Source organism: Desmodus rotundus, chromosome 2 (assembly GCF_022682495.2).
Source record: "Desmodus rotundus isolate HL8 chromosome 2, HLdesRot8A.1, whole genome shotgun sequence".
Taxonomy (NCBI): Eukaryota; Metazoa; Chordata; class Mammalia; order Chiroptera; family Phyllostomidae; genus Desmodus; species Desmodus rotundus.
Window position 1 is genome coordinate 178,615,976 of NC_071388.1, and position 25,887 is coordinate 178,641,862.

General features: G+C 37.2%; 1 protein-coding gene across 5 annotated transcripts in view; it reads right to left on the minus strand.

Moving 5' to 3' along the window:
• SF3B1 (splicing factor 3b subunit 1) overlaps positions 1-25,887 on the minus strand; it is a 53,846-nt gene that overhangs the window by 14,886 nt on the left and 13,073 nt on the right. For 2 of the 5 annotated variants that reach the window (XR_008426202.2, XM_024563709.4), the window contains exons 2-7: positions 17,678-17,855; positions 6,568-6,734; positions 4,690-4,794; positions 4,206-4,320; positions 2,292-2,371; positions 853-1,023 (exon numbers count right to left, since the gene is read on the minus strand). Coding sequence is in view for 3 of the 5 variants with exons in the window: in XM_024563709.4 (XP_024419477.1) it covers positions 853-1,023; positions 2,292-2,371; positions 4,206-4,320; positions 4,690-4,794; positions 6,568-6,734; positions 17,678-17,705 (666 nt within the window). In the remaining 2 variants the exon portion in view is untranslated. Of the gene's footprint in view, positions 1-852; positions 1,024-2,291; positions 2,372-2,498; positions 4,154-4,205; positions 4,321-4,689; positions 4,795-6,567; positions 6,735-17,677; positions 17,856-25,887 lie in introns of those variants that run through there. The other 3 variants (XR_006656072.3, XM_045198603.3, XM_024563710.4) reach the window with 3 other exon arrangements.

A 25,887-nucleotide genomic window follows, 5' to 3' on the forward strand; every position in this document is an offset into this window, starting at 1 on the left:
GTACAACCCAACCATGTTTTGGATCACCTGGGTAATTATAACTACATAGTGCCACATGATTTCAATATTTAAGATGAATTTATAATTTACAATCACATTTGCAATAGCTGGTGCTAGCAAGATCAGTGAAAAAAAGGCTTAAGTAATCAAAGGTTACATGGCAATTCGACTAGAGACTGAGTAGTAAGTGATATAGGGCATCAGTTAAGCACACGACAGCAAAAGAACCTGCACAGTGCAGACAATACCATATCAAAACAGTAGGTGATTTAGTTTAAGAAAAACAAATTTTGTATTTAAATTATCACTCATACATATACTATAGCAGGGGTGTCCAACCTTTTGGTGAAGAAGAGATATCTTGGGCCACACATTAAATACACTAGGACATGTAATCACAAAAAAATGTTGTAACGTTTTAAGTAAATTCACGACTTTGTATTGGGCTGCATTCATAGCCATCTTGGGCCGCAGAATGGATACCCCTGTTGCTGTGTATTTGCTTTAAAATTGAATGCTCTTCTATCCAACATAAGAGCTCTAGCTTTGTTTGCAATCTTGCATAAATACCGTATTAAATTTAAAACTCAGTATTTTTACATTTAAAAAGAATGTATATATTACTGAGATGGGAAATTTTCCACTAGGTGAGTGAAGAACATATATTGTTCAAAATCTCAATTTTCAGTTGGCACCTTGATCTTGGTCTTCAAGCCTCCAGAACTGTGAGAAAGTAAATGTCTGTTTAAGCCTACCGATCTGTGATATCCTGACATGTTATGCGAGCAGACTAATACATTTCCTATGAGAAAAAAAATTATAAAAGTAGTATTAAAAATAAAATGAAATCACCTCTGCTTGATCCCAACTTGAGAGCTTCTTGGGAGTGGCACCAGGAGTCTGATCAGCTGTTTGATCCCAGCGCCGTTTTCGTTTGGAGGGAGGCTGGGATGCTGCTGCTCCATTGACGACTTTTAGTTCTCCAGCTTTAGCTTTTTCTGCTAGCTGTTGCCTAATTTCTCTCTAAAAACATTTGAATAAGCAGTGAGTACCTTTAAAACATTTTCAATTATCTTTTTATATCATTAGTACAATCATTTCTATTTAGTGTCATTTTATTCTTCATTCACTCTCCTTTCTATGCTACTGGCAGTCCCTGCTTCTTATTTTCCCTCTTCTCTGTATTTCCAGTTTTATACAATGTCTTTCTGCACAGCAGATGAACAAATACAAAATTTATAACACAGAGCACTGTACTTTATATAGTTAGTGAAGTAAATCTTCAGTCAGTGGTGCCAAATCAAAACACTTCCATTGAAAAATTTTATTAAAACTCAAACAGATAGCAATTCAGACTAGGTAATAAGATAGAAAAGTGGTAAAAAGTGAAAATGTTTAGTCCTGGCTAATGTGGCTCAGTGGATTGAGTGCCAGCCTGTGAACCAAAGGGTGGCCGGTTTGATTCCCAGCAGCCAGGGCATGTGTCCTGCATTGCAGGCCAGGTCCCCAGTGCAGAGAGAGGCAACCACACATTGGTGTTTCTCTCCCCCCCTAAAAATAAATAAAATCTTTTTCATAAAAGTGAAAATGTTTAAATTATAGCTCTGTAAATATTATATATAACATCCTAACAAATGCATTTACTTTATCCTATGATTTTTCAAGAGGCGTTCCATCACCCCACTTTATCCATACAACAAATTTATTATATATTCATAATAAAATTACGGAGGCTAACTATTAAAACAAGTGATCTCTGTAGACCAGCAGGAACTCTTCAGAATTCTCCATCTACATCCAAACTCAATCTTATGGGAGATGCTATTCAAGGAATGACTTCGCTACTTGGCTTTCCCTTAAACACTGGCTTGAGACACACATTATCAGTCCTTCCCACACAGGTACTCATTAGAAGATACCGTATTTTGTCGTGCATAATGCACAGCCACGTTTTTGTGCACATTAAACCCATGGCACATAATCGTTAGACCCATGTGTAACTCCCATCCTTATTGTTCCCTCAAAAATTTGGGTGAAAAAGTACACATTGTACACAGCAAAATAATGGTACTATGTATGTATATGGCCAAGGGGCCAGGGACTAAAAAAGGGTCTAGAAAAATGAAAATTTAATTTGGGAGGTGCTAGAATTTTGGGTTAAGTTTTTTCCTCAGCTTAACTTCTATCAATACTAGTGAATCACTTGTGCAGCAAATAAAAAAATATAAAAGTCTCTCAATCTCAACTTTCTTTATATTTTCACAACCATTAAAATAAAAGCAGGTTCATACCTCTTCTTTAGTCAAATGCTGTTCCCGCATTACATCCATGTAAGTCCTAGCATTCATTTTAGGGTCAGGGGTTTTCCCTCCTGCAGAAAAGAACAGCAACAGGACAAGAGTACAATAAATAAAAGATAATTAGGTTTAATTGATTTATCTGCCCTGCTCTAATATTATGTTATTCCATAATCATTTAATTTATTTTTTGATGGAAAACTTTAATAATTATATATCTTACTTTTTATTGAGTTTGCTGATCAATTTAACCTGTTTGAACACAAACATATCTACAGCAGTTTAAAACAAATATTTTAATGCATATAAAAGCAAAATGACAGCACAGTTTAGTCTTCAGAAGTGATGGGTTCCTGGGTTGCTAATCCGGAATACGTACACTTTCGTGCCTTTGTCTCCATCAGCAGTTCTGACTTCAAGCAGCAGAATAGAAGCCTAGAAAATTATCTCTTTACCATTAGTAACACTTTGGAAAGATATTTATATTCAAAACATTACCTGTTGCAAGATGTTAAAATCCTGACTACAAGTAACTATTAACTAGGTAAGTTCTTCATACAATGTTCTAAACAGTTATAGTTTAGAAAATCTCATTTTTAGAAATACACCTATAATCTTATTCTCACGTCAGGTTACTAAAAAAGGGCTTCATGCTTTATATATAGTTTTCTTGACCCAGAAAAATTTTTATTTTCTTATAAAGTATAAATTACAAGTGAAAACACATTACTTGAATATATTACTTTCTACCGGTTATTATGATGCACACAAGACAAGTGGTGTACGAAGAGATGTGTTAGTCTCTTGGTTAAAATTTCAATATTCGTTTTTCAAACTTCAAAATATCTTAAAGAAGCCCAAACAGTATATAACAAGATTCACAGAGGCACACTTCGTTTCAGAAGTGTGATAATTAGCTATACAGTAGTATAGCAACACAATTTAGGAAGATAATAAAATTCTTAAGACATTTCCTATGCTGAAGATCATGCCCAATTGATAGTGTCATTCTTTCTGACACTAGCTCTGAAAAGACTTCCTTTGGAATACTTTTTCACCATAATCTAGAGAGGATGTGTTGAACTGCACCCTTAAGAATGCAGACAGGACTGGCATATAGCAGTACTGCTGTAGGAAAGAAATTAAGGACAGTTAGTATGGGCCTGTGAATTCTGACATACATGTTTAAATCAATTACAATTATGCAAGTAAAAAAAGAATATCCCTACTAATTCATGCAGGCTGAAAGTCTAATTTGTAAACCTGCAGCAGAATCTCATTTTAAGAAACAGGCACCTAATTTGATTTTGAAACTCACTCACCTGAGGAAAGCTTCCATCAGGCTCACTATGCCCCTTGTGCTGACCTGCACTCTAAAATTAGCAAAACAAACTCCAACTATTAAAAATATCAAAGTCTTTGTATACATACTTTTGTTTTAATTTTAAGTATGCTTAAAGCAAAGTAGGTGCATTTACTAAACTATATTTAGAGCAATATAGGGGGAGCTCTAATGTGAGAAACAGTTTCTAAAAAGTAACAATCCTAAAATCTAGGCTTTGGAATGAAAACTTTCAATATTTGAAAGTATTTTGAGCAGAAAAACATATTTGTTCCAAGTATAGAAAGCGTACCCAAAACAAAAGTAAAAGAAAAACCTTTAACCCTTTGCGTTTCTATGGCATTGGCTCATTATTTTCTTGTCCTTCTACCTGGAAAGAAAACTTGTATTATAAAGATGAAGAATATGGCATCTGTGACTTCAACCAAATCTATATACATCTATAATAAGGGGGGTTTTTAAAAAGAAAAGCAAATTCATAAGCATGCCAAAAAAAATCAAAGGGCTAAAGACAACTTAATACAAACCAATTTGTGAATACTTAAAGAAAAGTGGGAAAGAATTACCATCTGCAAAAGGATCAAGACGCTCTGGGGAAATTATCATGGTCCGCCTGTGCTTTTTGTATTCATCTTCTCGGTCTGCAATCTTCGGAGGTCGATGCTCAGCAAATGGATCATACTGAAAAGAAGGATGTCTCACTTAATACCCACTTTATTAAATAACTCTTTAGAGTACTATAAAGAAAAATCAGAACAGTATAAAAAATGTAAAATGTTTAATAAGTGCCTACTAATAAAATATTTTCATTTTATAAATGTGAATATGAAAAAAATATATAGACATGAGATAATATCCATCTGTATTTCCATAGTTCAATTCTTCACAAAATGATTACCTTTATAAAATTAACTAAGTATTATTTCTAATTCTCCCAAATCAACTCTCCTCAAAACATTCTAATAACATGACTCAAAGTGGGCTCCCATGGAATTAAGAGTTTTCTTTAGCTGGAAAAAAAAACTGGATTTAACAAAGAAAAAAAGTCACCTGTTCTGTTGACTGCGGTATATCATTAAGCAATGCCACAGGGGCATGATATCCTGGCTTCTTCTGACCGAGCAAGCTTGTAGATGAAGAGTAGTCATCATCATCCTGCAATGGAATGTCCCCAAAAAGCCATAAACAAAACATCATAATTTAAAAATTAGAAAAAATACTAAGATTCAACATGAAATCAAAAGACATAAGTGCGACATCTGAACCCTTGTTCATAAAACTTTTACACAAGTTTTCTTTCCAACTCAAAAAACACTATTAAAGAAATTAAACTTAGCTTTTATTTTTAAAAATATTAAACAAGGAATGCTTTCTGTGGAAGCCAATTAAAATAAAATAGGTATGAGCTAGAAAAATCTGAGCATTTTGTTTTCTCATAGAAGGCTTGATAAAATTTTTCGAATTTAGAAAGTATAAACAGTTTATTTAAAACTCTCCAGTTTCCTCGTTTAACTCATTTTTTTTTAAATGATCTAGCCACAGACACAAGTAGAATATAATCAATTTTAAAAGTATTTGTTCCCCAAAGTATGTTTAAACAGAAAAATGTTACACTATTTTACTACTGTAAGAAGTGCAACCGTGGGTAACCCTCAAGATCTTAACATTCATTTAAAAATGAAACAAGTGCCCTGACTGATGTGGCTCAGTGGGTTGAACATCATCCCAGGAACCAAAAGGTCACTGGTTCGATTCCCAGTCAGGGGAAATGCCTGGCTCGTGCGCCAGGTCACCAGTTGCCAATGGATCGTATGTTTCTCTCCCCTCTTTCTCCCTCCCGCCCTTTCTCTCTAAAAATAAATGTAAAAGTCTTAAAAAACAAAAAAAAGAAAGGAAGGAAGAAAAAAGAAACACCTATGCCCCCTCAGTTTCTTGAACACACAGCCATCACTGTCTCTTACCAGAAGGTATGACTGGCTTCCAGAAATTTTATCTTTGAGACTTTTCAATTTACTTTTTAAAAAATGTACCAACTACAGCCCTGGCTGGTGTGGCTCAGTGGATTGAGCACCAGCCTACAAACCAAAAGGTTCCCAGTTTGATTGCCAGTCAGGGTATGTCCCCTGTACCCTGCTGGAGGCATGCAACATGCAACCCATTGATGTTTCTCACACATTGATGTTTCTCTACCTCTTTTTCTGCCTCCTTTCCATCCTCTCTAAAAATAAAATCTTTTAAAAAATGTGCCAACTACAAAATAAAGTGTGACTTGAATGTCATAAAAATAACAAGTTTGACTATCTATATAAATAAAATGTCTGTTACTGAATCACACAAAAATGGAAAGCTATTTCACCAAATTTCAATGTTTGAGATGATCTGACAAAATGTGAGCTATGTGGGATATATAAAAACATTTTAAGGGATATATTTCAAAATCAGAGGTAGTCATCCTCCCGAATAGCTGAAACAGGCACAGAGCCCATTAATATCAGTAAGAAATAGACTATTCATATTAAAATGGCAAGGGAAAGGGAGGACAAAGAACACCAAGCACAAGTCAGAAATCAGGTCACAAGGACTGAAAGTCACTTCTCACATGGGTTACTCTAGACAGAGCTCAACAGGTAACAGGAATTTACAACAGTTAATGACTTGCAGGTGCTTTACTAGTAAACGAATTAGTTTTAACATAAAGATTCAGAACTGAGCACTTCCAAAAGTTTTTGAACTTTAGAGAGGAAGAATACTTGCAGCAGTTTTATCCTCCAAAAGAAAGAGCTCCCAATCTCCAAAATGTCTCCCAGATTAAACCAGATGACTCAAAGACAAAATTCCTTTATATTTCTTACCATCAAAAAAAAAAAAAAAAAAAAAAAAAAGAAAAGAAAGGAAAAAAAAAGCTTGACTCATATACTTTGTACTTACATCCTCAAGTTCAGTTGCAGCAATTGATGTCACATATCCAGCAAATCTGCTGTCACTTCCACCATATATTTCCTGGTCATAATAACCTGTAGAATCAAGGCCCACTCCTTGAGCTTCATCAAGAGCTGCCTTCTTGCCTTGGATTTCTCGAATCTGTGCTTCAATATCTGTAACAAGTTAACACAGACTTTAATTTCATTTTCCAAAGAGCACTCAACACATTTCCCTACTAGGTATTATCAAAATACTAAATACAGAAACTTTAAAATAATTATACCATATAAGGGCTTAGAAGAACTATATAAAGTACTGATTTTTAATACACTTAATATAGCTCCTCCACTTCAACAGAAAATACATACAGAAGAGATGCTTACTATTTCATCAACCACAAATTACTCTTACTTTAAGAATGAGTTACCAATTTTTATTAAATTATTGTTGAATTCTAAAGCTTTCTCCAACTTAAAAAATAATATTGTTGATGTTGACTACAACAGTCAAGGTTATTTAAACTCAACACTAACCAGAAATGTAAAAACAGTACTAGAGAGAATGGTTCTCAAACCTGAATGTACAAAAAATTGTCTACAGATTTTGTTAAAATTCAGTAGGCCTGGAGTAGACTCAAGTTTCTGTACCCCCAACAAGCTTCCAGGTCATATCCTAAACAACAAGTATCACACTCTGAACAGTGAAACAATAAAAAATAATGTCTAAATTCCTAAGCATGGAATTCAGAACTGTACACAATTTGGCTGCAACTATCATAACACTTCTCAGTTTAATGACTAAGTGTCTGAGATCTGGAACCAATATATCTACCTACCTTCAAGGAAAGGTTCTTTGTCTACTAATTAATACAGTATTTAAACTTGTTTCTCTCAGTTTCCCACAACAAAAAGGGTTGTTTTAAAGGATTATACCACCCCCCAAGCACCATGTTCTATCCACAGGTCTGACTTCACAAGATGCACATTTGGTGAATTAAGTACCAACTCTTCTCAACTGCTTCCCAAACTTCTCAATTTTTAATTTAGTCAAGACTAGGAAAAGTTAAAATACAATGAACACCCACAATATGCTTCATCTATATTCATCAACTATGTAAATAAAAGATAAAACAAATACATGTTTGTACATGTAGCTTTTCTAAACCATTTAAAACTCCTAATATTTCAGCATGTATTTCCAGATCTAGGACATTCTCCTATATAAATAACCACAACAGATTAACATGCTCGAGAAATTAAACGTTAATAATGTTATCATCTAATATATAATCTACCTACCAAGCTCCCTAATTGTCCTAGTAACATCCTTTCCTAGATGTTCTTTCCTTTGATCCACAATCCAAGGAGGAACCAGGCATTGTATTTCGTTGTCATATCTTTAGTCTTCCAACTTTTTTTAGTCTTTCCTGACACCAGGGAACTTTAAATTACAAATCCATGTTTTATTTAATTATCTGGATAATACATAAGTTTGGAAAGAAACAAAGTTTCTGCCAGTGCTGCCAGTGGTTTCTGTAGCCTAACAAATAGTTTCATTTTTGCCAGCTCATTACCTTCAACTAAATACCAGACATTTTTAAAAGCTCATTTACTAGTTTGCAAGGATCCAAAAGGAAAAAGATGCAAATGATCACCCACACCCCAAGCTAAAAGAGAAAACCCTCTGTAGTTCCTCAAAATGGGTGTGGTTTAAAGCAGAAAATGTACTAACAGTTCCTAGTCCAAGGTACAGATGGGCCACATTTCCCCATTAGAGTGGGAGCAAGCAAGTGTCAAACTCAAAACAATTCAACAGGTTTGCTACTGAACTAGTAGCTGTAACTAGATCAAAATCTTAAGTGTCATGGGACCATCATCTGCACAGTTATTTTTCAGGCATAGCTCCCCTCAAAACTGCTACAGGAGCCCAGGCAGTCTAGGACCTCTTGCCATAATTACTCACAAATATCCTCATCTGAGCTGGGTGGTTCATTTAACTCCTCTCTCTACTTTTCCTGATTGAAGTAATTTTTCTTTAATTTTAAAATCATATTTGCTCCCCTCCTCCCCCAGCACACCCCCAAACATACTTTTTCTCCTACAACACAGAAGAATGTTGGTTAGCAAAATTGGCTAAAGGGTAAATACTCTTCATTTTCTTCATGTCCATTTCCATTTCTGAAATACTTGAGACTTGGTTTATAAACCACAAGGTACATATATCATCACTTCTAAGTAAATAGGTTCTTTTAAAGTACCATAAATGCTACTGCCATCAGGTCCAAGCAGTAAACACAAGTGGGTGAATTAGGCCAGCCAAATAGTCTGCAATCCCACTTCTATACCAACCATTTGAAGCACCTGTTATAATATACAGTACGTCAGAACCTCCAACTTAAAAGATTTCTGCATTATTAACACCCTGGAAAACTCGTAATTGGGTCCTTCACCCCTACATTTCCAGCCCCAGTCCACCCTTAACAAAATTTCCAATTTTGAACTTCACTTTACAGTTTTTTTTGCAGCTCATATACAAGAAAGAAACAAGAAAAAGGGTATTGTTTCACAAAAATTGCATCATACTACACATTTTCATTGCGTAGCTTGCTTTTTCCTCTCACTTAGTACATCACACACAGCTTATTTTCCTGCTAAAGAATTTTCCATTGTAAGTTTTCAGCATCTAGTCCTTTATTTGGATGATATTTATTCAAGAACTACCTCATCTACTAAATTTTACCTACTAATTTAATGTACTTACTGGTTAGCAATAGAGTTATCTAATTACAAAGATACACAAACTACTGAATTAGTGGCCATATCAGGTCTATGTATATCACAAATGGATTCCTATTACATCAAAATTTAGCAAAAAAATTACACCTAGCTCAAAGTCTTCTGGGGCTAGGCAGCTGTTTGTAGGTAATTAATTCTGAGGGGAGTTCATTACTAAATGTATATAGGTTTTATAAGTTCAATGTTTATATGCAAACCAAGTAGTATTTCTGTATCTGCTTGAAACTATGGATAAAAAGTGGGTTTTGTTTATGCATTGTAAACTACAGCACATTTACATAAATATCATGATATCCACAAAGTTCAGACAACAGATCCCACAAACTCAGAAGAACTGTTAAAGCTGGGCAATGGGTTACATTGTGTTATTGTATTTTTTCCCACACTTTCTGTATGTTACACTATTTCATGATAAAAATGTACTTCCAACCTGTAGAAGTCATTAAAAGTAATTTTCCAAATTTTTCTCTCCCTCATCCATGTCAGCTATGGTTTGTGAAATTCCACAGCTTCAAATTTTTTAAACGTTTTACATCTCAGAAAGACAAAGTTGTCTTCTATCTCCTTATTTTTGAATCTATCTCACTGAATTATAGCTTCTGGTATGCAAGTATTCCTGTACTTTTTAAAATTCCTCACTCAAAGACATGTTCATTGATTTTTACAGAGGGGGAAGGGTTAAGGGGTAAGACGGGGAGGGGGAGAGGAAGAGGGGCCAGGGGAGGGGGAGAATGAGAGAAACATTGATCAGCTGCCTTCCATAGGCACCCCAGTGGACCAGGGATCAAACTGGCAACCTAAGTATGTTCCCTGACCAGGCATCCATCCAGCGACCTTGAGGTGTACAAGACACACACCAACCGAGCCACAGGGGCTAGAGCCTCCTGTACTTTCTTAAATACAAACTGACTAAAAATGAGCAAATAGACAATTTCAGACAACAAATGATCAATGCATAAAATGTGTTGCCAAATATAAAAAATAAGAGAACATACCAAAAATAATAACCAGAGGCCCAAAATATTAAATAAAAGACTTGAGGGGAAGGACAAAGGAGATGTTTCTGCTAATCTTTCCCTACTTCAATTATAATCAACATAAATCCTCTGTTCCCACCTAATCCCTTCCAAATTTAGACTCCCTGTAGTTTGAGACATACAAGTGTAAAGATAAATAAAAATGGATACTATCTGCTAGTCACTGACTGGACAAGAGACTAGGACCTTCTAGTGGTTACACAAAGGACTGACTGCCAAGTCCATCTGAACCCATGAAGATTTCAGTCTTGCTGCTGTTCTGTGTATTCAATAATCTGTGCCTATTACCACGTAGTTATTACATTGTACTACACTGTTTATTCATTCTCTTTAGAGCCATTCAGGTTGTCCGAAGTTTGTACAGATTACCAATAAGGCTGCTGTAAGCATCCGTGTACAGGTTTTCGTAAGAACATAAATTTTAATATCACTCGGTTTTGTAAAAACCTAGGAACAGGATTGCTGCGTCTTATAAAAGTATCTTTAATGTAAAAAACTTAGAAAAGTCCTTTTGATACACAGAGGAGAAATGTACTATTCTGTATAACAGAGGCAGAATAAATTTGAGATGAAATGAAGAAGAGATTAACAAAACAAGTAAAATAAAAAACTGAGGTGAGCTTATTAAAATTTGTCTCATGGTGTTAAAGAATGTCCGGAGATAGAAATAATGTGGATTTGTAAATTATCTTATTTTCCAGTGAATGCCTTACTTCTGTTCCCCCCAACCCCCATCCGTAAAACTCGGTGGGGGCAGGGGAGGAATATGGTAGGACTCTTGGTTCCTGATGATGCTGAACACTTAAAAAGAAAGCAGGGATTCTTTATCTTGACAGATTTGGAATCCTAAAATTGAAGTTATGGGTAGTCCTTCAAATCCCCAGAGTTGGAATAGTCTGAAAGTGGTTTTAAAAAGTCTTAGATGGGAAATCAAAGTACTATTTTAGCATCAGACTTATATTTACCAAAGAGCCTCACTCAAGGAAAAACCTTGGGGGTAAATTGTCATGGGTGAGGTTCTTCTTAAATTGGTATTCTATTTTAAGATACATGTATCCCTGGGACTCCTCACACAAAACCATTTCAAGTGGAAGTTAAGCTTGTTAGAAAACTGTGAGAGTATATCATGGCCATTAAAATTACAAAGGGAGAGCATCTGAATTTGCAAGTCCTATTACATTTCCTTGCCATGGCTAGTCCAGCCTAAACCTGAAGTATCATTTCAGAACTGAGTTCATTCCTAAAGCCCATAATGTTCTTAAAGCTTCCCTTGCTGTAGGCCTCCTGACACCTTGACTGCAGCTGAAGTGGTAGGAGAGGCTGAGAAGTAATCCTGCATGTTTTCACTGCCCTCTTGCCTTTCCCTCCAGACTAAGAAATTCTACAGGACAAAAAAGTGCTGCAACAAATGAATTCCAAGGAAAAAGAAAAAGAGATGGAGAAGGAACATGAAGATTTAAGACTATTCACAATATATACTTTTATTTGGAACTTGACTCAAACAAACTGAAAAAGATGTTTATGAGGCAATTAGCAAAATTCAACGCTGAGTATTTTCTTAGCTGCAATAAAATTTGAGAGATATACATTGAAAAATGTACAGATAAAATGATACATCTGGAATTTGCTTCACAGTAACAGTAAGGGTAGAAGGGACCAGTATACAGATTAAACAAAATCGGCCCTAAGATTTTTATTTATTTTTAGAGAGAGGAGAAGGGGGAGAGAAAGGAAAGGGGTGAAACATCAATGTGTGGTTGCCTCTCGAATGACCCCCACTGGGGACCCGACCTGCAACCCAGGCATGTACCCTGACCGGGAATGGAACCAGCGACCCTCTGGTGCGCAGGCCAGCACTCAATCCATTAAGCCACACCAGCCTGGACAGGCCCTAAATTTCTAACTTTTGAACTTAGGTGATGGGTGCAACATGGGGGGTTCATTTCACTATTCTAGTTTGCATATATCTGCAGTTATCAACATAAAGTTGGAAAAAATTAAGCATGGTTTTCTTAAGCTTCACCCTTTTTTCTCATTCTTGGTTCTTCTTTCTTCTGGCCCCTTGAAACCAAGACTTCTGACCACAACGCGACAAAAAATAAATGCTCTCTCTTCTCCGAAATGGGGTCCTCTGCTACACATAAACAAAAAAATTTAGCTCTTTTATGAAACATCTTCAACCTCAAAAAGTTCTAACTCCTCTAAATCTTTATTTTATCACTTTTCTGGCCTTACTGATCGTGTTAATTGATTAGATAAGGTAAAAATCTTCTAAATGTTAAGATAGAAACATACATTTTAAAAATGAAATTTGCTCCAATGACCTACAGAAAAGAAATGTCATTATTCAACTGTAATTTCCCTATTTTTGGAGGGGAATTCTGATCTTAGGAATATTGTCAACTACCAAAGAACAAATATTTCCCTAGTAAACATTAAGTGTGAATTAATGAATAAACCTGTGAGTCAAACCATTTGAAATCTCAATTCATTCAAAAAATTATTTCCATTTACTTAAAAATTACTATATTACTTTTAAAACCAGGAAAATGTGATAAATGTTAAAGTTACAATTTTATTATAAATATATCAAATGTCTTATCTGCACATTCAGTCTGACATCTAAAGATAGTACCGCAGAAAAGAACTGGGGGTCTGGGAAAAGATGGGGAACATCTTATCTACTGCATGCATTCTAAACTAAGACATAAATAAACTCTGAGATTAACCACCACTGGTCACACCTTATACAACCAAATTTGTCCCTCTGCTGGTTCCCCCTTCTGTGCCTTTTATTTCTATGCTTCAGATATTGTTAAGTCCAGCTTCTGGCATTTCCTTTCCTTTGATGCAATTTTATTCCTCATTTTTTAATATAGGTTATTTGCAAGCTTTTAATCACTGTTCATTACATATTGCAGAGGCATAGCCTTTGGATGTTAACTACTCGCCAACACCTTTTAGTCAGAGTCCAAAAGTGTCATCTATTCTGCACCAACCAGAAGCAAGTGGTGAGCAAGGATTTCTCAAATGTTAAGACTCCTAAAAAGACATCCAGAAAAATATCCCACCTCTCAGCCTTTTCCTTAAATAAAACCTCAACAGGACAACTAACTATACTGGTAAATTATTTTACTTAATACTACAGATATCAATCCCTAAGCAATGAACTCCGGATTAATATTGAGTTCCTAAAAATTATAAAGAAAAAATCCTTTTAAAAATCTTTAAGCAATCTTTTAAACTTTTTTTTTTCCCCTAGCAACATTCACACTGAAGTTACAAAGCCCCAGCCAGTGTGGTTCAGTTGGTTGGGTATCATCCTGCAAACTGAAAGGTCACTGGTTCAATTCCCAATCCAGTCAGGTCACACAACTGGCCTACAAGTTTGGTCCCCAGTCTGGGTGCTGGGTGCGAATGGAGGCCCACCAATCAATGTTTCTCTCACATTGATGCTTTCTCCCTCCCTCCCTCCCTCCCTCCCTCTCTCTCTTAATAAAAAAGAACAAAGAAGAAATCTACAAAGCAGTAACTACCTGAACACAGGAAAAAAATCTCTGAAAATGCAGAAAAGTGAAATAACTATTCCAGCCATTCTGCAAATAAATAATTAGGGAAAAAAAACTTTTCAGCTTTGTGATGCCAAAAAATATCTATTCAAGGGATAGTGGCAAAACAAGCCAGGAAATTTTTGGATAATTCATTTTCCTCTTTCCAAAACAAAAGTGTTCCCTCATTTGCCAAAGTCAGCAATATCTAAAGAACTGCTGGATACCAAGATTATGTACAGTAATAATTGTACACATTTGACACAATCTAACATGTAGAAAGATCCAAAAGATTACATTTCATTTGAATAAGCCTACTTATTTTTATATTTCAATACTGGAAAGCATAAGCCACACTGGCCAAGGTGAAAATAATCAGGTTGTTTAAAGAGAATGTTAAGGGCTGATCCTAATAGAAATATTAAAAAGGACAGGACAGTGAGGGAAAAAAATCATCAGTTTGGTTCATGATGGGAAATAATAGCCTGTGAGAAGAACCACACAGGAAGGAAGGTACAACAATAAAACTACACTCCAGTTTAAATACAGTATTATTTACCTCACAAACCTCAAGCACAAACTACTGATGCAGCGTATCCTGGCTGGTGTGCCTCAGTTGGTTGGATGGCAGTCCCATCACCAAAAGGTTGGGGGTTTGATTCCCAGCCAGGGCACACGCCTGGGCTGCAGGTTCTGTCATGTGGGAAAGGCAACCAATCCATGTTTCTCTCCCCACCCCTCTCAAATCAATAAGCAAATCCTCAGGTGAGGATAAAAAAATAAAAAATAAAAATAAAATGCTCTGACCAGTGTGGCAGCCAACTGATGTTTCTTTCACACATTGATGTTTCTTACCCCTTTCCCCTCTAAGAATAAATGAAATCTTTTAAAAAATAATAAAGTAAAAATAAATTAGAAGGTATAACAAAGAAATGTCTTTACTAGCAACATTATTTAGGATGAAAAGATTATATAATTTCACTTAAACAACAGGATGATGGACAACTCTAAATCGAAACTTAACTTATGGCCCTGACTGGTGAGGCTCAATAAATTGGACTTCCTCCTGCAAACCCAAAGGTCACCAGTTTGATTCCCAGTCAGGGGACATGCCTGGGTTGCAGGCCAGGGGGCATGAGAGAGCATCTGATAGATGTTTCTCTCTCTCTCATACTCCCTCCCTTCCCCTCTCTCTAAAAATAAATAAATAAGTAAAATCTAAAAAAAAAAAATTACAAATGCATTACACATTTAAAAAGTGGTTCCAGTGAGGCTCAAATTCAAGTTCTCCTCTCAACTACCTCAACTGCTTAAGGAAGAGTAGTTGTTCTTCCACTTATATGTACTCCATATAAGTCATCCTTGATACTGTAACCAAAGACTTTCTAAAATACAGAAATTAACCTGTTACCTGGGAGGAGGAGGGCACTTCAATAGTCATTGGAAAGCCAGAGTCAAACCTAGCTCAGCATTCAAAGCCTTCCCTAATCTGATGCTAATAACACTCTCCGCTAGAGGTTTCCAATGTAAGTCCTATTTCCCACTTATCTCAGCCAAACATATATCCATGTTCAAAAGTCATTGTAAGTCCCCCCTTTATGTAAAACTCCCTTAATAATTCCAGTACAAATTAATCTCAATAAATGTTGACAAAATATTCAGCACCCATTACACATCCATTATTGGGGGATACCAAGTTACAGTCTTGCACACAACAATCTCAAAGTAAAAAAGAGAAGTTTTAACACAATAGAATACTCTAAGTAATATAATGGAGATTTATACAGTGCTTTAGTAGCTAGCATTAAAAACAAAAAAAATCCAAAACACCTAATTCTGCTCCAGGTTATCAGAGATGGCTTAAACAGAGATGGGCCACGAAGGACCAAAGTTCTCCATGAAAATAACAATAAGGGAGCAAGAAACTATGTAAATACTATGTGTATTTCTACTAAACATTTACCACCCTGTCTATACGCCATAGTGATGAATAGTTTTGTACAGTGCCTCCGATGTTAAACTGAATGTTCTAATACTTATGGCATCAGTTAAAAGCATAAACTCCCCCAAAATAGCAATTTTGGCCAATGAATTTCAATCTTCTATAGCCCAAAGCTTTTAACTGGGTTTCTAACATGCAGGAAACTGATCAGAACTTTCATTTCCTGTCCAAAAGTACCTTATTATGAAGATACCAATAAACAAGTAATCAAAGCCATAAAATGTCCCAAATGAATAATCTACTCCTGAATGAAAAATATCAAGATCTTTATATTTTCTGATTATTTTGCAAAAGGAATGATTGAGATAGTCCAAAGACAGAAAATTAAGTACCCATAAACATTTCCAGGTTAAAACAGTGTTTAAAGTTTAAATACCTAACATTAAAAATATTCAATTTTTAATTCAAATAGTCAACTCATTAGCATGTTCCATAAATGGCAAAAAGCTGGACTTCAGTTCCTTTAGATGACACAACTATTCAATGCCATTCACATTCAGGTCCTAATCAATCTTTCCAGATTCATGTACTTTTTTCTTCCACAGGCCACTATCGCCAACACCTTTCACGACTCCCTGCCTAGTTACAAGACGCTCTATCTGGCTCTAACGTCCTCCCTTAATTTAAAACAGATGATCCTTTTGACCAAGGACAAGTCACCTCCTCTAGGAAATAGCTCTAGGCATAAATTAATCACTCCGTTACCCAGGTTCCCAGAACATGCTGCTTATACTTCTAATTAAGCATTCATTTGCCTCGTAAAACAACGAGAATGTGTATCCACATCTGTTTCCCCAGTAACTGTAAAACTTTTGATGGTCTTAGTCTTTATTACCTCTCAGACTAATATCCAGCCCGGTACCCAGAAACGACGTGTGAAGTAAGTGACTCTCTTGGAAACCTCGTGTTTCATGAAAATCTCAGATTCCAAGTCAGAGAACAAGGGTTGCAGCTCCAATTCCCCATGCCTCATCTTTTCTAAAAAGGGACCCTATTTCCTGTCATTTCTGGATATTCCCTAATGAACTCCAGCCTATTCCCAACATTTTCCTTATTTCATATACGCCGTATTCCGTAAAACGATCAACTACCTCGAAAGCTTAGTCCATTAATAAAAGGTGTCTTTCCCTCTTGCAAAAACAACCAGTCTCCAAAGAAAAAGATTATACTAAAAGTAATCAAAGGAGAGGGGAAAAAACAGATTTTATTCCCAAATCATTTCTTACCAAAAAAAAAAAAAAAAAGTTAGACGCCTGAAGACACAAATTAGCCAAGATTAAGAGTAATTGGCCTCGGTTTGACTAAACTCGATTTAGGGCTGCCCGAAAAGCGGTGCGGTATTTCAGTTGTTTTTCTGACTCTCCTATGCAAACTATGCCGACGACAGTTCCCAGAGACAAGTCAGACTTTGCTCCCACGCACTTTTCCCGATCTCCTGTCCTAAAATTCTTCTTAGAGTGCCGTTTAAACGAGGCCCTACGGTCAGAGAAGAGAGGCAACGCTGAAGTAGCAGCACCCAAACACGGAACAAAGAGCCTGTCGGGGGTGTAAAAGTAGGACGCCATTACGTGGGGCAGTGGCCTGCGCGGCTGGCGCCGAAAAAACGACCTGGGCTCCGAAGCGAGGGCTCGGTCCCCATAAAAGAAACCACAGAAAGAGAAAAAAACCCATGAAGACAGACTTTTAGCAGGCTGGTGAGCCGGAAAGACATGTAACTAGTGGAAAACCGCTTACCTTCGTGAGTCTTGGCAATCTTCGCCATTTTGTCCACTCGAACACACAGACGGAACTGGCGCTCCCAAGAACTTCCGCTCGTCCCCGCTGCCACGGAGATAAATAGCTGTGGGCTGATCTCTGCGCATGTGCTAAGCGAGAACGCGCTTCGTGGAGTGACACGTGACAAAGTAGCTACCTAGAGGAAATAGAGGAGTGCATTGTGGGTGGGAGGAGGAGCCAGGATTGGGACTTGAGGCCGTTTTCGTGGTGATCCGGAAAAGAACTGGCTGAGTAAGCCATATTGCCTTTAAGTGAATAACTTTGCAGTGGGTTAAGATAGAATCCACGAGAATAATTGGATACAGTCACTGCAGAAAACAAAGCTTTGGGGGCTGGAAAAATCCTCGGACCTTCTGTCCGCTTTATCCAAATTCCCGGGAAGGCGTCTGAGAATCAGACAAAATAGCATCTGTCTCAGCTGGTGCAGTACTTAGTTATGGAAATTCGCGCTGTAATTCAAGGTTGTTTTTGTTTGAAGCAATTACTTACCATTTGGGTAGGAGTTTTGTTTACAACATATTCCCAAACACTATAGAACCTCACAGAAAGCCCAATAAAGTGGGCAAATTGTTGCTAATCCCACTTTAAAATGAGAAAAACTAGGGCAGGAAGTATATACAAAATGTGCAAGGCCGCGCAACTACTAAGTTTTGCAGCAGGAACTTTGTCACCCTTTTAAAAGAAAATATTTTATTGTTTATACTATTAATTTTCCCTTTTTGTCCCTCTCCACCCAGCTTGCCACTTTGCAACCCTTTTAAATAAAGCCTTTTAATTTTTATAGGTTCTTAGAAAACCACTGATCCTCAGCATTAACTGATAAAATGGCTCTCAATCCTAAAAGTCATTACTAAATCATGAATTTTTAAAAAGTAAATACGGAGGTCATTTTTTTTTTCTTTTTCTGTACATTAATTTATACTAGAATAAGCTTGTACTGTCATTCTGGCCTTGAACCTTGGAGTTGAAAAAGAACGAAACTTTCGAAAGGGAATTTGGTACAGGAAGTAGCCTAGGAAAACAAGGATCTAGATTGCAGCCAACACAAAGAAAACAGAGTGTACCTCGCTGTGTGATAGACTCACAACACAAATACTTAATAGAGACTTTTAGGTAAAATTGGATTTCTATTAGCATAAATGAAAAAAATCAATTTAAAGGGTTAAATTTTCAATTGTTTAATTTGCTTAGTTTTAAACTTTAAACAATAGTTGGAAGAGAAAGGGGATGAAATAAAACTGTAGATTATTATACAAATCAGTAATAAATTCTACTTGGATTGGCAGAGGGTCCACAGATATTCCTTACACAGAATGATTTCTAACCTACACATAGATTACATATATTCTTTAAATACATAGAATAGCATTTTTTAAGAATAGCATATTTTAAAACAATATAAGGTAAATGAATGAAAAATAAGGGAAAAAAAAGGGTGCTATCATCCATCAATAACCAACAAACTGAAATAATTCATTCATATTGACAAAAAGAATCACAAGGACATTGCAGTACTTAGGCTATTTAAAAAAAAAAAAAAAATAGCCCTGGCTGCTGTGTCTCAGTGGAGGGTCGCAGGTTGGATTCCCAGTCAGGGCATATGCCTGGTTTGTGGGCCAGGGCCAGGCGAAGGGGGGGCGGCCCTCAAGAGGCAACCACGCATTGATGTTTCTCTCCCTTTCTTTCTCCCACCCTTCCCCTATCTAAAAAAATAAATAAAATCATTTTTAAAGAAAGATAAATTAATATATACGAGGTGATTATCTAAGCTATATATGCAAAGGAAATTCACCAAAAATGTTAATAATGGATGTTTATGAATGATGGAATTATGAGTGTTTTTTCTTTACTATTTTTGGTATTTTTCATATATTCTGCTATAAGCATGTATTATTCTAATAAACAGAAAAAATATATTAAAGCGATGAAACGCATCTGCAAAGTAAGCATCACATTCCTTTGTCTTTCCAAGATAAAGAGAAGCTGCAGGGGCTGGCCACTTTGTATTATGTACATATTTCTCTAGGTACCTATATATTAAGTTACTTTTATGGTCAAGGATATATATGAGATATTGAGATATGAGAGATTTTGCATAAGATCGAGGGAGACTCTTTCTCTTAGTCTTCTAAAGACTAATTTGTCTTTAGTAAAACAGGGACTTGGATAATCAGTAAGAAAAAACAGGGTTTTTCAATGTCAATAAAAAATATGGCTGTTACTTAATTAGGTTTTTATGCCCTTTTCTGGTGAGGCTTTTTGATTCAAAAGTTAAGAAGGGGTGATCTGTACCTCACTTTTTAAAAAAGATTTTATTTATTTATTTTTAGAGAGAGGGGAAGGGAAGGAGAAAGAGAGGGAAAGAAACATCAATGTGTGGCTGCCTCTCACACGCCCTCTGCTGGGGACCTGGCCTGCAACCCAGGCACATGCCCCAACCAGGAATCAAACAGTGACCCCCCAACCATGACACCCCAGTTGGCAGGCCCTCGCTCAACCCACTGAGCCACACCAGTCAGGGCTGTACCCCACTTTTTTTATAACCTAGACAATTGACAGTGATTACATTTAATTTAAAGGAAAATCCATTCCTTTTTATTATTTTCTATATAGATTTTTTTTACTTTTTTTATTGTTGATTCTATTACAGACGTCCCCATTTTTCACCCCCTTTGCCCACATTCACCCAGCCCCCACCCCACCTCCCTCTGGCCATCACCACACTGGTGTCTGTGTCTATGAGTCATGCATGTATGTTCTTTGGCTAATCCGTTCACCTTCATTCATCCAGTCACTCCCTCCCTCCTCCCCTCTGACAACTGTCAGTCTGTTCCATGTGTCCATGCCTCTGTTCTTATTTTGTTCATCAGTTTATATTGTTCACTAGATTCTACATATAAGTGAGATCATATGGTATTTGTCTTTTTCTGATTGGCTTATTTTACTTAGCATTATTATTATCTCCACATCCATCCATGCTATTGCAAAAGGTTAAGATTTCCTTTTTATGGCCATGTAGTATTCCATTGTGTAAATTTACCAAAGCTTTTTTTTTTAATCCTCTTCCGGGGACATTTTTTCATTGCTTTTAGAGAGGAATGGGGAGGGAGAAAGAAAGAAACATCCGTGTGAGAGAGAAACACCAATTGGTCATCTCCCATATGCTCCCAGATGGGGATTGAACCTGCAATTCACGTATGTGCCCTGACCAGGAACTGAACCCACAACCCTTTGGTGTATGGGATGACCTCCAACCAATTGAGCCACACTGACATTGCAGAAACCAACAAAATGAAAAGACAATCTACTGAATTGGAGAACATATTCACAAATGATATTCTCAATAAGGGGTTAATATCAAAAATAAATAAGGAATTAATACAACAACACCAAAAAAACCCCAAACAATCCAAATTTTAAATGCACAGAGGACAAAGAGAACATACAAATGGCCAACAGACATAATAAAAGGTGTTCAACATCACTAATCAGGGAAATGCAAATCAAAACCACAATGAGGTAACACTTCACATAACACTTTTTGAATGACTATCAAAAAACCAACAAATAGCCCTGATGGGTGTGGCTCTGTTGGTTGGTCATCATCCTGCAAAGCAGAAGGTCAACAGTTCAATTCCAGGTCAGGGCACTTGCCTAGGTTGCAGGTTCTGTCCTCGTCAGGGCAAGTACAAGAGGCAACCCATCAATGTGACTGATGTGTCTCACATCCATGTTTCTCTTCCTCTCTTTCTCCCTCCCTTCCCCTTCTCTAAAAATAAATAAAGTTTAAAAAAAAACAACAAATAACAAGTGCTGGATGTGGAGAAAAGAGAATCTTTGCACACTGTTGGGGAACTGTAAATTGGTGCAGCAACTATAGAAAATAGTGTGGAGATTCCTCAAAAAGTTAAAAATAAAGCTGTCATATGACCCAGCAATAACACTTCTAGGTATTTATCCAAAGTGGGGAGGACACTAATTTGAAAAGATATATGCATCCCTATGTTCATGGCAGCATTATTTACAATAGTCAAAATATGGAAGCAACCTAGGTGTCCACCAATACATGAATGGATAAATAAGATATAGATATATATGATATATATATGATATACAACAAATAAAATATATGTAAACATATATATCTCACATATATACATATATACATATATATGATGGAATGTTAATAATAAAAAAGAATGCCAAGGTGGCAATGAATTTGGTGTGTTCCCAGAACAGCAAGAAAGTTGGTGCATCTACAGTGGAGTAAGGGGAGGAAATAGCAGAGAAAAGTCCAGGTATCTGTGATAGCTGGCAGTACTACAATACATTGTTGAATGAATGAATGAACATTGAATGAAGAAATCTTCCAAACTTTCCTTCTCTGTACTGCCTCTGTTAGCTGATACAAAGAGACCTGCCACATAATTTCTGTTACTGCATTTTCTGTGACAGATGTACAACACAAGAGCTGGAAACACTGCCACTAATGATTCAGTTTAGGCTAGCTGTTGTCTCTAGCTGAACTAAGAAATCGGTAGGTGGTAAAGGAAGATAGGAATTTATCAGCACCAGAGAAATAGTAGGATTTGTGAAAGAAGGTAAGGAAGGGATGTTGGGCAGACTAGAGTCCTTGAGTGAGTGACAGGTTTTCTATTGTAGGTAGGTACCAGAGTCAACCTAGATAAGTTGGCAATATTAACAACAATAGCAACAGGACAAAGTCAGCAGTTTTTGATGCCACCCAAAACCCAAAGAGACCTACAAGGCATAGTACTTTCCCTTCTTAGTGGTGAGAGGTACAAGATGCAATAGTTTGTCCTTTAGTTTGGAGATGTCCAGGCATGCGCCAGGCCAGTATGTCCCTAAATCAGTGGTTCTCACCTGGAAGTGATTTTGTCTCCCAGGGATAGTTGGCAATGTCTAGAGATTCCATCCTTTTTCCCCGAAGTGTCCTCCTTCCTAATCCCACTTCCATATCCTCAACTGTCTTTCACCTGGCTGACTCCTTCTTGTCCTGTAAGATTGACCGTGTGTCACCCCAACCAGGAAATGTCACCCTATGAGTGAGATACAGATAGCCTACTTTGATATTTCTGTGTGGTGCTTCTAAAATACCACAAATATGTCTCTCTAACTACCCTAACCACTTTGTATTATAAGTCTTACTATGTGTCTTTCTCTCCGAGCTGAACTATAACACCTAAAGCAACTTAGATTACTGGCATCCAAAGGCCAGGGACACCACTCAACATCCCACATTGCACACAAGAGCTCTCGGCAACAAAGAATTTCCTGGCACAGAATGTCAATAGTGCCAACGTTGAGAAATCCTGCCCTAAAAAATACGACTAATGGAGTAGACCCTTAATTTTCATTGGGGTTATCTCCCAACCCCTAAAGCATATGTGTCTTTCCAAGGCCTCCAATGTATGTACCTTTTCCTGGCACCTAGTCTGATTAACATGATTGACACAATGCCATCGATACAATGGACTAATTATGTTTTGCTGTATGTCCAGATGCCCAGGCCCCTTAAGACTATATTATGATAGAGTTGAATTGATATATTGTGGTAGAATTAACATAACCCAGTGGTAAAAACTTAAAATGGATACTGTTTTTCAGTCCAAGACAATGCAGTTTTAAATCCTCTTTATCGCTAGGAATGGAAAACAACTCTTTCATCATCAATACCTGCTCACCATGTACTTTAGGTCATGTTAATCTGCTTAGATACCACAATCTGACAAAGCAACTGCAATTGAGGCAGTACTTAATTGAATTTGTGATAGTTGTCATCCTCTAGGATCGGTGTAACCTTGGAAAGGACCAGACTTCAGTGTAGATGTGATGGGGACCACCATCTTTGCATTCCTTAGGTCTTAAGGCAACAATCTGTGTAATATTTCCTAGGATAAGACAATGTCTTGCAGTATAACAGGGAAGCTGTTCAGTAGCCTTCCCCATATGTTCTTATTCCACAGGACAAGGAAAACAACTGAGAATGTGGCTAACTTCTAAGTATGTTCATTCCAATTATACATTCGGGAACTTGGGAAAAAGGACTCTTGGCACTATGACACGATACATCATCACTCTAACACGGTGACACATTGGGTGTCATTGTCAACTTGGACACTATCCGCAGCCCTCAAAATATTTGCTTATTCTACCTTTCCCAATATATAGTTACCAAGGCAAAATGACAGGTACCTTTGGAGAAGTTCTAGGGAATTCATTAATATGTATTTACCATGGTATTACATGGTCTTTGGTCCATCTTCCTCTAGCTTCTCTTTCAATTAAATAGTCTGAAATCAAATAGTTCTATGTCTGAAAACTAGCTCAGCTCCAAAAACTAGTTCAAGAACCACTTTTAAGAAACTGGAATAGCTGCCTTCCATTCCCTGAGCATCCATCCTTGATTTCTCTTGGTTGTATAGGTTGAGCAATACCTCTGTAGGCTGCCCATCCATCTTGCCTCCAAGAACACCCTGTTGCATTAACCATCTCCATATCTTTCCACAGGTCAGAACCCACTACCCGCCTCCACCAGGCAGCCATTTTGACTTTGTGCTAATTATAATTGTGCTCACCTTGCTCCTGACAATTAAGCATTATCACTTGGCCTCTATTTTGGGTCCCATCACCCTGGTTGCTATTATGGAGTTTAGCTCTGTAACTTTATCTGCTGCTCTCACCTGAGGCCTGTAAAGGGCAGCCACCTTGAGTAACAGCACTGTGCTGAGCCATATAGGAGGCAATATGGAAAACTAAGTCACATTGATTCTGTCTTTATTTAAAGTTTGGCTATCTTGTTTATCGTGGATAGTCTGAATTAATTTTGATTTTTTAGTATCAAAATAAATTATTTATCTTGGTCACTGAGGTTTTTGGCTCCCTTTAATTTTGCATCTAAAGCAAGTACCTCACTCACTTTGCCCTAGTCTTCGTCCTGTTCAGTGATGCTGGTACCCCTCTCACCTTCCTTATTGCTTTAGGGAACAGAATGTTCTCTGAGCCACCCCATGGAGCATAGTCATCTGTCAAGTTTTCTGGCCTTGGCATACAATATCTACTTTAGCATACCCACTTCTCTGAGCCTTTTCATTCCTCCTTAAGCCATATCCCATGGTAGTTCTGCCATTCTGCACCACTTAATGTGGGCCATTGCTTTCTCTGCATTTCTAAAAGCCATCCTAGTAAACAGAATGTTAGCACTACCTCCCTGGATCCTTGTCAGGATGTTCCGTATCATGGGATAGTGCTCCCATATTGATAAACCCTCCCTGTCTAACATTATGTTCTGCTACCCCTCCCTGTGCCTTGACCTAGGACCCTCAATTCAGTTCCTTATGTCACCTTCCAACTCCTGATGATACATATTGTTTAGGTCCTTTGGCTCCTTTGAGGCATCTCTTTCCTCCCTTAGAAGGCCCAGCATTTCCTTGACTAGGTGATGTATGAATTAACCCCAGTTATTGGTCTGGGGTTCAACAGGAAAACTGAGGAAAGTTCCTGAGTGGTACACCGGTTGTCTTATAAGTGAGTGGTCTGTGTTTCTTCTTCAAGCAAAGAGAGAGCACTACTTTTGTGACGGGGAGGATTAGGCCACTTCTCTAGGCCCAGATGATTCAGTGGAATCTAGGATTTCAAGTTTCTTCAGCGCAGTAACCCCGATGTTCTTGTCCTATTTCTCAGCATTGCAATCCTTCCCAATCAGGGCACTCACTTTTTGTAAGAGATATGCTGAGGCTGAAAATTCTGTTCAACTTTGCAGCTCCGCTACTCTTAGGGTTAAGTCCAGTAACTGACCATCAGCTTGTTTTGCTCTTTGGCTGCAGACATATAGAGATAAATGACCGAGAATACCCTCTAGCTTTTACACTTCTTCTTTTTTTTTTGGAAAAGCTTGAATTGTTTTATTTTTTTTAATTTTTATTGTTATTCAATTACAGTTGTATGCCTTTTCTCCCCATCCCTCCACCCCACCCCAGCTGAACCCACCTCCCTCCCCCACCTCCACCCTCCCCCTTGATTTTGTCCATGTGTCCTTTATAGTAGTTCCTGTAATCCCTTCTTCCCACTGTCCCCCCCCCCCCCCCGGCTATTGTTAGATTGTTCTTAACTTCAATGTCTCTGGTTATATTTTGTTTGCTTTTTTC